The sequence below is a fragment of the Entelurus aequoreus genome, linkage group LG15 (assembly GCF_033978785.1).
Source record: "Entelurus aequoreus isolate RoL-2023_Sb linkage group LG15, RoL_Eaeq_v1.1, whole genome shotgun sequence".
In the NCBI taxonomy this organism is placed as follows: domain Eukaryota; kingdom Metazoa; phylum Chordata; class Actinopteri; order Syngnathiformes; family Syngnathidae; genus Entelurus; species Entelurus aequoreus.
In genome coordinates this window covers 38,200,298-38,212,667 of record NC_084745.1, presented here as the reverse complement: position 1 = coordinate 38,212,667, position 12,370 = coordinate 38,200,298, and the positions used below count along the sequence as shown (strand labels likewise).

At 40.2% G+C, this 12,370-nt stretch overlaps 1 protein-coding gene across 1 annotated transcript in view; it reads right to left on the bottom strand.

Moving 5' to 3' along the window:
• LOC133630130 (receptor activity-modifying protein 3-like) overlaps positions 1 to 9,026 on the bottom strand; it is a 109,695-nt gene extending 100,669 nt beyond the window's left edge. The window contains exon 1 of the mRNA XM_062021471.1: positions 8,758 to 9,026. Coding sequence (XP_061877455.1) covers positions 8,758 to 8,809 — 52 coding nt within the window. The 5' untranslated portion in view covers positions 8,810 to 9,026. The remainder of the gene's footprint in view (positions 1 to 8,757) is intronic.
• Positions 9,027 to 12,370: the final 3,344 nt, after the last annotated feature.

Genomic DNA, 12,370 nt, shown 5'->3' with positions numbered 1-12,370 from the left:
TCCGCACGTTACCTTGACATAGTCCGAGGTCACATTGTTATGGGAGACGCACTGCATCCTGTCAGTAAGATAAGAGTTAAACCAAGACAAGGCTAAGTCTGACATACCAACACGTGTTTTGATACGCTCTAATAAAATATTATGATCGACGGTATCGAAAGCGGCGCTAAGATCAAGAAGCAGCAACATAGATGACGCATCAGAATCCATCGTTAGCAATAGATCATTAGTCAATTTTGCGAGGGCTGTCTCCGTAGAGTGATTTGCCCTGAAACCGGATTGAAAGGGTTCACAGAGATTGTTAGACACTAAGTGTTCATTTAGCTGCTGTGCAACAATTTTTTCAAGAATTTTCAAAATAAACGGAAGGTGGGAGACCGGTCGGTAGTTTACCATGAGGTTGGGATCGAGGTTAGGTCTTTTGAGCAGAGGATGAATAACCGCTTTTTTGAATTCTAGGGGAACAGTGCCGGAGGAAAGTGATAAGTTTATAATATTTAACACTGATGGACCTAATAATACAAACAGTTCCTTGATAAGTTTCCCAGGAAGTGGGTCAAGTAAACATGTTGTTTAGCGGTGCTAAAGCAAAAAAGGGACATACATATGTTTTTTTTTTACAAAAAAGGGACATATGGTACATATGTCCCTTTTTTACATACGGTACATATGGTTTCGCGCAGGGCAACGTCAAAGTTATTAGTGAGGTTATCAATAGAGCCAACATCATTTGGGAATGGTGCCATTACCGAAGGCAGTTGGTCAGCAAGAGTCATCGTTGTAGCAGCATTAATGTTGCGGCCGCTATAGCAGTTATTATTATTATTAGCTTGTTGACAATGAGTCAAAACTTCAAATTTTATAAGGTAATGATCGGACATTACTTTAGTATATGGAAGTATCATAATTTTGGAGGTGGTGACACCCCTGACAAGCACTAGATCTATCGTATTATCATAACATTTTATTAGAACGTATCAAAACGAGTATCGGTTTGTCTTACTGACAGGATACAGTGTGACCTATGTTAATGTAGTATGTTAATGTAACGTGCTTCTTGGCCCTGCACTCTTCAGCATCTACATGATGCCGCTAGGTGACATCATACGCAAATACAGTGTTAGCGTTCATTGTTATGCTGATGACACCCAACTGTACATGCCCTTAAAGCTGACCAACACGCCAGATTGTAGTCACCTGGAGACGTGTCTAAATGAAATCAAACAATGGATGTCCACTAACTTTTTACAATTTAACTCAAAGAAAACGGAAACGCTGATTATCGGTCCTGCTAGACATCGGCACCTATTTATAATACCACCTTAATATTTGACAACAAAACAATTACACAAAGTGACTCGGTAAAGAATCTCTGTATTATCTTCGACCCAACTCTCTCATTTGAGTCACACATTAAGAGTGTTACTAAAACAACCTTCTTTCATCTCTGTAATATGTCCACCACCGACGCTGAGATCATTTTTCATGCGTTTGTTACGCCTCGTCTTGTCTACTGTAACATAATATTTCCCTGTCTCCCTATTTCTAGCATTAAAAGATTACAGTTGGTACAACATGGGGCTGCTAGACTTCCCGTCTGTGGTCCCCTCAAAGGTTTCTCATTACCCCCAGTGGGTTGAGTTTTTTCTTGCTCTGATGCAGGATGCGAGCCGAGGATGTCGTAGTGCTTTGTGCAGCCCTTTGAGACACTTGTGATTGAGGGCTACATAAATAAACTTTGTTTTATGTCTTAGTAGTTTAGACAGTAATTATCTATCGGTGTCAACATTACAGTTGTTCTCCTTATATTGTCCTCTATTTTTACTTCTTTTTTAGGATGCAGGCCCGGATGGAGGTGCCCTGCATAGGGATGATGTTCGAAACCGGTTCTCCCGGTTGTTCGATAAGAAAAGAACCGATTCCATGAACTCAAATCCCTTTTTGAGTACCGGTACCCGTTATCGAGGCCAAAATACTAAAGACAAAAAGTTGGTTCTTTATTCGAATCCCTGGGAACGAATCCTGTCCCACAAGAAATGCCCCATGGGACATCACAAGAAATGACGTCACGTAGCTCAGTCATTAGGCGCAGATAGGGAAAGCAGGAAAAACAATGGACCGGAAAAAGCGCTCTAAGGCATGGCTTCATTTCACAAAAAAATACCACGATGAAACGGCAATATGCAATTATTGCCAGGCTTCGCTCTCGTGTAAGGGGGGAGCACAACAAGCATGTTGAAACATGTGCAGGCTGCGCATAACCTGAAAGTTCGAGAACCGTGTCGTGTCTTTGACACGTGGAGAAGCAGCGACAGAGACAACGAAGAACGCCCCTCTTCTTCTGCCAGCTGCCCCAGTCCCAGTTACAGAGGCGGGACGCCGGTGAGTAACTAACGTTAACGGTTGCCAGTTAATTTCCATATGTGCTCACTTGTAGTAATGTTACCTCTTATGTCAACCAGGACTGCAGTAATATAAGCTAGACTAACGTTACTTAAGCATAGTCAGTGGCTAACAGTAATGTTAACGTTAGCCTTTCTGTATGTGTCTGATAACGTTAACGGTATCTTGTAGCCTACACCACTACAGAGTTTGCAAGTCTGTCTAATAAAATAGTGATTTCTTTATTTCTTTAGTTTATTTGGAACATGAACACACTTACAGTATAATACATCACAGTTTCATATCATTTCACTTTACAGGATTCGGAAGAAGTAAAGCTTATTTAATCCTACCCCTTTCCCACTTCATAGCGTTTACAAATATATACATCATTTACTGACCTTTTTATAATAAAATATCTGTGAATTAGTATATACAACAGTTTTGTAATATGTAATTAATTAATTTAGTCATTATTAATATACTGAGATGAAGAATATCTTATTTTCAATAAGGTTGAAAGTATTGCTCATAATTCTTATTCTTTGTACTTTGTAAGCACTATTCATTTGAACAACCTCTTAAACTGGATCATATCAGTACAATGTTTAACTTCTTTACTTAATCCATTCCATCAATTAATTCCACATACAGATATGCTAAAGGTTGTAAGTGTTATACGTGCATACAAATGTTTCAAATTACATTTTCCTCTAAGTTTATATTTCTCCTCTTCAGTTGAGAAGAATTGTTGTACATTCTTTGGTAGCAGGTTACAGTTTGCTTTGTACATCATTTTAGCTGTTTGCAATTTTACCAAATCATCTAACTTTAATATTTTTGACTCAATAAATAAAGTGTTTGTATGTTCTCTATATCCAATATGTATCAGTCTAATTGATCTTTTTTGTAACAAGGTTAACGAATGTAGCGCACATTTGTAGTTATTTCCCCACATTTCTGCACAATAACTCAGATATGGTAATACTAGCGAGCAGTTGAGAATGTGAAGTGATTTTTGGCCCAGGACGTATTTTGCTTTATTCATTATTGAAATCTAGATGTGAATTAAGATAATGTTAACGTTATCCACTTATCCTTTTTCAGATGATGACAGCCAGAGTCCACCTGCTGTGAAGAAGAAGAGGACTCCCTGCTTGGATGACCTGTTTCCAGCGGAGGACGATAGTGAACTGCAGCCCATGAAACAGAGGAGCATCCCACGCAGAGTAGACCAGGAAATACAGGTGTACAGAGGCCTTCCTCGCACCAACATGCAGGTCAACACTGCCATTTGGTGGTTTGGTAAGAGAGACACTCTGCCCCTCCTATATGATCTTGCTCGAACATATCTGTGTGTCCACGCCAAGTGAACGTGTTTTTTCGACCGCTGGTGACACGATTAGCGAAGAGAGGGTCAGACTTGATCCAGAAAAAGCAGACATGCTAATTTTTTTGAAGAAGAATTGTTGATTGATGACTGTTGCGTTCTTAGTGCCATAGTGTGTGTAGTTAGTATGTTCCAATAGCTGTAGTTAGTATGTTCCAATAGCTGTAGTTAGTATGTTCCAATAGCAGCAGAAGTGCACTTTTTGGAGAGCTGTATTATTTTCAGTTTTGTGCCCAAGGGACGGATTTTATTTAAAACTATATTATTATTTATACACCTATAGTGTTCACAGAGACAGGTTGTTTTTGTGTTACTGTATTTTTTTCCCCTGAAAAATCCCACTTAATATACTTTGGGTAGTAACAGTCAATATTTTTTTTTTTTTTTTTTAGGGGGGTAACAGTCAATATTTATTTATTTATTAGATTTTATTTTTTTCTTATATAATAAAAGTGAGCTTTTGTTAAACCAAATGTTGTGTGTTTTTTTCCATATAAAACAACCTATCTTGATTCGATAAGAGAATCGATAAGGAATCGGTTCGATAAGAGGATTCGATAATGGGCTCGAACTCAAAAATTTCTTATCAAACATTATCCCTAGCCCTGCATGTTAAGAATGCTTTGCCTGTTGTGTAGCTTGTATTTGACACAAGAAACACCTTCTGTCTTTTCCTGGTAATACGGACTCTGTGGGAAATTCATTGACGTCCAACTTGTAGAATCTGTACTATAAAAATCTGAATAAGATACACATATTGTTATACCCCTAGTATTTGGAGGGATCTGAATATTCGCTAAATATAAGTAGCTACAATGGGAACATTGTCCATCCTGCCGTGTCTTCGTATTCTTTGGCAGACCAGGGGTGTACAAGAGGTGAAGAAGCAGAGTTACAATGCACACCACCACCTAGTGTTCAGTTTGACTTAAGTGGTGGTCCAAATTTATTTGAAGCTGGCCGTTATAGTTAAATTAATGTATGGAACACTGATTTTGTCTGCTCGGACCACAGCTCCATGGAGAGGAGGTCCAAAGTGAAGGACAAAAACAGACAACATCTTCTCTCTTTCTTTCTTTGAGCCTTGCTTCTTTCAGGTAAATAAAGTTCAGTCTGCAATACTGCAGCCTGTGCTGCATGTCAAGTGGACATTGAACACTGTCAGTCAGTGCCAGGCGTTGTGGCGCCAAAGCAGAATATCAACTTGATAACTAAACAATTGTCTCCCACTGTTAGTGACACAATGCAGTTAAGTGACTCCCCCTCCTCTTGATCACTATCCCTTCTATTTCCCTGAAAGCACTGTCGAAATCATTGTACTGTACGCTTTACATTATTTCCATTACATGGTATAAATGTGTTTTTTGATTGATTGAGACTTTTATTAGTAGGTTGCACAGTGAAGTACATATTCCGTACAATTGACCACTAAATGGTAACACCCGAATAAGTTTTTCAACTTGTTTAAGTCGGGGTCCACTTAAATTGATTCATGATACAGATATATACTATCATATATACTATCATCATAATACAGTCATCACACAAGATAATCACATTGAATTATTTACATTATTTACAATCAGAAGTGTGGAGGGGGGGTGGGGTGGGGGGGTAGGGGGGGTGGGGATATGGACATCAAGTAGTGGACATAGAGAGAGAGAGAGAGAGAGAGAGAGAGAGAGAGAGAGATCAGAAGGCATAAGAAAAATAATCTGCATTTGATTGTTTACATTTGATTATTAGCAATCCGGGGAGGGTGTTAGTTTAGGGTTGTAGCTGCCTGGAGGTGAACTTTTATAGCGGTTTTGAAGGAGGATAGAGATGCCCTTTCTTTTATACCTGTTGGGAGCGCATTCCACATTGATGTGGCATAGAAAGAGAATGAGTTAAGACCTTTGTTAGTTCGGAATCTGGGTTTAAAGTTCGGAATCTGTGTAAAATGTGTCACAAAATGTGGAGTTAAAAATATATTTTTTTATAATTTTAGTGCATATGCAGCAACATAGTTCAACAAAATTGCAGAATTCAAAATATTTTTCCTGGTCAAATCATCTATTTGTTGCTAAAGCAAAAACACATCCACAGAGGACTATTATGATTATGACACAAGTTTATGTATTTATCTCCTGTGCGCCAGGGTTTCCTCAACCATTAGCAGATCAAGCCTCCACAATAACAATGGTGTAGTCCTGCCCACACATGGTGGCGGTGACGGCAAGACCACCCAACAATGAGCACACTATCACACCAACCAATTCAATACATAAACTCATGAGTCGCAACATACTTTCATACATGATTTAATCCTCTTGGCACCATAATGAGCCAGATCCAAAAATTCCCATTGGCTGTGATATAGGTCAGTTCTGTCCGCTGGGGCGTGATATGCAATAGTGCCCCCCACTTCCCACCCCCCCCCTGTATGTAAGTTGTAATCATGGTTGACTTGCTCTTGATACATTTGTTTCCGATACCTTCATGCAGCTTTGCAAGTATGTCTTCAGTTCAGTTTGACCTAAGGGTGTTGCCGAAGTGTTTTAGTGTTTGAAGGTTAGTGTTTTAGTGTTAAGATAGCGGCAAGCAATCTTAACAGGAACCAATACCAAAAAATACCGGTTGTCGGCATACATCCATAGCCAATGGATTAGGTCTCAACGCGACGGCGTGGCGAAGTTGGGAGAGTGGCCGTGCCAGCAATCTGAGGGTTACTGGTTCAATCCCCACCTTCTACCATCCTAGTCACGTCCGTTGTGTCCTTGAGCAAGACACTTCACCCTTGCGCCTGATGGGTTCTGGTTAACACCTTGCATGGCAGCTCCCACCATCAGTGTGTGAATGTGTGTGTGAATGGGTGAATGTGGAAATAGTGTCAAAGCGCTTTGAGTTCCTTAAAAAGGTAGAAAAGCGCTATACAAGTACAACCCATTTACTACTTTACTCAAAATTAAGGCGTAAAATGTGCAAACTAATTGTAAAATTATATTATACTATACATGTAAATAATACATGAATAAAAATCACTCCGTTCAATAAACACAGTAGGGCTATAACTAACAACTAGTTTGATAGTCGACTCGTTTCGTCGACTATTCGGATTATGAAGCATAAACAGATTCAGTAGCTCTAATTTAGCCATCAGCTTTTAAATTCCGTATACGATATTTTCAGGCATGTGCTAACAAACAAAGATGACTAATTATTTCATAAATATGTGTTCATACTGTAACTGTGCTGCTAATTAGGCTGTTACGAAAAACAAAAACAACTATAAACCTGTGTCCATTTCAAAGCATCAGTTGCTGACTTGTCTCCATTCAAGATGATCCCCTTATATTAGATTAGGATAAAATCTTCCCACACTTTACATGTTTTCCCCTGTGATGTTGTTGTGAGTGGCTGCACTGACTCGCTTCCATGCAGAAAAACACTAGTGATGACGTCACAGACTATTTTTGACAAAATAATTTGTCGAAGGCAAATGTTATTGTCGTTATTTGTCGACAATGTCCCAGGGGTGTAACGATTGGTTGGTATATCAACAGATCAAGATATATTCCTACATTTCAAGTGAAAAGTTGGGAAAAAAAGTTACTTCCTCCTGTTAATTCAACCTAAAGTGTTGATGGCACTTTAGTCAAATAAAAAATGTGAAAATATTGGCTATTATTGTTGTGTACTTGCTTGTTTGTGTCCATAACTCATGTATAAAATAATTGCCTTGCAAGAAATAACAGGACTAAAGAAACCTTCACATGCAGTGTCCAGTATTTATTTGACACTCACCCCGTTTGAATTTTTTTTGCTAAAAAGTTACTGAATCGATATCAACTCATTGAACTGTTTTGGATTCTATCGTTCTAAAAAAGAATAATACCGTTCTTGCATTGTACCGACAACTACAAATTCAGAGTCAAATCGAATTGTTGTCAACATGAATTGTTACACCCCGAGTTGCACCCCTAAACGTAGCAGAAAATACTGAGCGAAACCTGGCATTTAATGTGTCTTTTATCAATTGTGGGTACACCTACACAGGTGTACCCACAATTGATAAAAGACACATTAAATGCCAGGGAGCTGCAACCCTACGGTTGCAGCTCCCGGTTATTCTAGGAATCAAGTAATCTATCGATTAGTTTGTTCGATTAATCGTATAAAACACGCTTTATAGCCTCAATGCGTATTATAAAGAAACAATTTTAAATAAACAAATAATTTTCTGCTTGCCTAACCTTCATTCATTTTTCTAATAAATGCACATCATCAACATTGAAATGGCCCTTTCAACATTTCTGCATTTAATACAAAATAAAAATAGAAAACTCAACCGCTCCCATGTGTGCTCTATATTGCAGCGGCCGCGCCAGACACTATAAGTGTATTTATAGTTTTGGGCATTCCATGCAATCTGGATTTTATCCATTTTTAATAGTTACACAGTTAACGATTAATTGAAGCAACATCATATAAATGGGTGCTTTTTTCCAATGTAATTCAATCCATCCATCCATTTACGGGGATCAAATTAATTGATTAAGCCCTACACCAGTGTTCCCCTACCTTAATTGAGCCAATAAACTTATTTTACAAATTACTTACGACAAAGTGTGCCGCAGGGCAGTTGTTTTTTTATTATTTCCCGAGGCAGGCTTGATGATACCTCTTATTACACACTAACAGTGCCGCAACACAGTGGTTAGGAATCACTGGCCTGAGTATCCAACACAGGACATCAATAGTAATTGTGTCTTAATACACAATTACAGTGATTATGTATTAATTCAAAATAATTTAAATAGTTATTTTGAATAATTATTTGATTATTCAAAATAATAAAAACACTTCAGAGTATGAATCAATGTGCATTAGTGATGCTGTCACACATCAGTCGCAAAACATGCATGCAGAATAGAGAAAACTGAGCATTGTTATTTTGTTGGGACTATATTGCAAAACAAGATTGTGTGTTTTGTATTACTCACCAAACAAACCCACAACAAAAAGTTTCACCACTGCATACCCATTTGCATCCATCCCGCTGTGTGGATCCACTTGGACTGTGAATGAAAGCTCAACTCCAGCTCGGTAAAAATGTACATTTGAAACGGACCATTACTATTGTTACCCCCAAATGACACGTCCAAGTTCCGTCATGCTGGCCAAAAAAACAAAAACAAAAACAAAAACAAAACAAACAGAAAGAAATAGCGAGGGCTAAGAAGGAGGAGAGCAAAGATTCCTGTGGTGATGGTGATCGAGACTAGTGTGGAGGCACAGTCCTGCATCCTGGAAAGGAGGAGGAGGGAGAGGAGGAGCTGTGCAACACATAAAGCATCACAATAACTGTCTTTTGATATAAATCTATGATACATCAGTATGATTCTGATTTTCTATTGCACGGTTCTATAATTTTTTATAAGAGAATTCACAAAAAAGACCCGCTGTGAATTCATCTCAAGCGCAAACATGACAATACTGACACCATGTGGCTATTACTTGATAGTGCAAATTTTGGCAAATTTGACTCCGCCAATTTAACGTTGTCCATCACATCATTTTATCTGACCAGCCACATTATTTTATGTGAAATATTGTCATTTATCGTGGCCTGACACATAATTGTATTCATATTTTACTCCGCAAGTTACCTTAACATACTCAGAGGTTACATTGAAGCCCATGTTTCTAGTAAAACTCACAAAGATACATTATTTGAGGCATTATTAGACATTTTGCATTTTTGGTTTAAGAGTTAAGTTTGAATACATTTTTATTGTTTTTTTTTCGCATTACCTCAGGATTCTAAGAACATTACTGTCAAAGTGAGTAAAAAACTAATTTTTGTGTTTGCAAACCTTACAAAATCATTTATTTCTAGTAAAACTCACAAAGATACATTATTTCAGTCATTATTAGAAATGTTGCATGTTTGGTTTAGGAGTTATGTTGGAATGACTGTCATTTTGAGTGTGACAGTAATACTGTCATATTGAGTAAAAACACATTTTTGTATTTGCAAACCTTACAAAAGCACCTGATTCTAGTAGAACTCATATAGATACATTAATACAGGCATTATTAGACAAATTGCATGTTTGGTTTTGGGGTTATGTTTATATAAATTTCATATTTAGTATGACAGTTAAGACAGTTATACTGTCATATTGAGTAAAACAACTAGTTGTTGTGTTTGCAAACCTTACAAAAGCTCATCATTCTAGTAAAACTCAGAAAGATACATTATTTCGGAAATTATTAGATATTTTGCATGTTTGGTGTAGGAGTTATGTTTGAATACCTTTGTATTGCTTTTTTCGCATTTTCTCAGGTTTTAAGAACATTAATGTCATATCGAGTAAAAAACTAAGTTTTGTGTTTGGAAATCTTACAAACCTACATGTTTCTAGTAAAATTCACAAATATACATTAATACAGGCATTATTAGACAAATTGCATGTTTGGTTTAAGAGTTATGTTTAAATAATTTTCATATTTAGTATGACAGTTAAGACAGTTATACTGTCATATTTATTTATCGGCTTCGAGCGACATGTTGTGATGGTGGAACCGAGGTAGGTGAAGGTGTTTACGACTTCCAAGGTGTAGTTGTTGATGGTGATAGAGGGTAAAGGTTCAGTTCCCTGTCCCATCAACTTGGTTTTGCTCAGACTGATGGTCAGGCTGAAGTCCTGACAGGCTTTGGTGAACTGGTCCATTAGGGTTTGCAGGTGCTCCTGGGAGTGTGCTACCACTGCTGCGTCGTCAGCAAACAGCATGTCCCGGATGACGAGTGGCCTGACCTTTGTTTTGGCTTTCAGACGGGCAAGGTTGAAAAGTCTACCGTCTGTTCTTGTGGGAAGGTAGACTCCTTCAGTTGCTGTACCAAATGCTTGGCGCAGGAGGAGGGAAAAGAAGATCCCAAACAGGGTGGGCGCCAGCACACATCCCTGCTTGACACCACAGCAGATTTTGAAGGGGTCTGAAGTGGACCCATTGAACTGCATGGTGCCATGCATGTCGGTGTGGAAGGACTGAAGGATGCAAAGGAGTTTGGGGGGACAGCCTATTAAACTCACATAGATACAATATTACAGGCATGTTTAGACATATTGCATGTTTGGTTTTGGAGTTATGTTTATATAACCTCCTTTCTGAGCTGCCACCTTATCGTGGTAGAGGAGTTTGCGTGTCCCAATGATCCTAGGAGCTATGTTGTCTGGGGGATTCTATGCCCTCTGGTAGGGTCTCCCAAGACAAACAGGTCCTAACTTTAACTTTAACTAGGTGAGGGATCAGACAAAGAGCAGTTCAAAGACCACTATGAAAAGTACAAATCGAGGATCTAGATTTTGCCTCGCCCAGACGCGGGTCACCGGGGCTCCCCTCTGGAGCCAGGCCCAGAGGTTGGGCACAATGGCGAGCGCCTGGTGGACGGGCCTGTACCCATGGGGCCCGTCCGTGCTCAGCTCGAAGAGGCAACGTGGATCCCCCCTCCAATGGGCTCACCACTCATGGGAGGGGTCATAGAGGTCGGGTGCAGTGTGAGCTGGGCGGAAGCCGAAGGCAGGGCACTTCGAGGTCCGATCCTCGGCTACATAAGCTAGCTCTTGGGACGTGGAACATCACCTCACTGGGAGGGAAGGAGCCTGAGCTGGTGCGCTAGGTGGAGAAGTTCCGGCTAGATATAGTTGGACTCACTTTGACGCACAGCAAGCGCTCTGAAACCTGTTCTCTCGAGAGGGGCTGGACTCTCTTCCACTCTGGCGTTGCAAGCAATGAGAGGCGACGGGCTGGGGTGGCAATTCTTGTTGCCCCCCGACTCAAAGCCTGCACGTTGGACTTTAACCCAGTAGACGAGAGGGTAGCTTCCCTCCGCCTTCGGGTTGGGGGACGGGTCCTGACTGTTGTTTGTGCTTACGCACCAAACAGCAGCTTAGAGTACCCACTCTTTTTGGATTCCTTTGAGAGAGTACTGGAGAGTGCTCCCTCGGGTGATTCCCTTGTTCTGCTGGGGGACTTCAACGCTGATGTTGGTAATGACAGTGAAACCTGGCGAGGCGTGATTGGGGAAAATGGCCACTTGGATCTGAACCCAAGTGGTGCTTTGTTATTCGACTTTTGTGCTCATCACGGATTGTCCATAACAAACACGATGTTTAAACATAAGGGTGTCCATATGTGCACTTGGCACCAGAACACCCTCGGCCGCAGTTCCATGATTGACTTTGTAGTTGTGTCATGGGATTTGCGGTCTCATAGTTTGGACACTCGGGTGAAGAGAGGGGCAGAGCCTTCTACCGATAACCACCTGGTGGTGAGCTGGCTCCAATGGTGGGGGAGGATGCCGAACAGACCTGGCAGGCCCAAACGCATTGTGAGGGTCTGCTGGGAACACCTAGCAGAGTCTCCTGTCAGAGAGAGTTTCAATTAACATCTCCGGAAGAACTTTGAACATGTCACGAGGGAGGTGCTGGACATTGAGTCCGAGTGGACCATGTTCCGTGCCTCCATTGTCGAGGCGGCTGATTGGAGCTGTGGCCAAAAGGTGGTTGGTGCCTGTCGTGGCGGTAATCCTAGAACCCGCTGGTGGACACC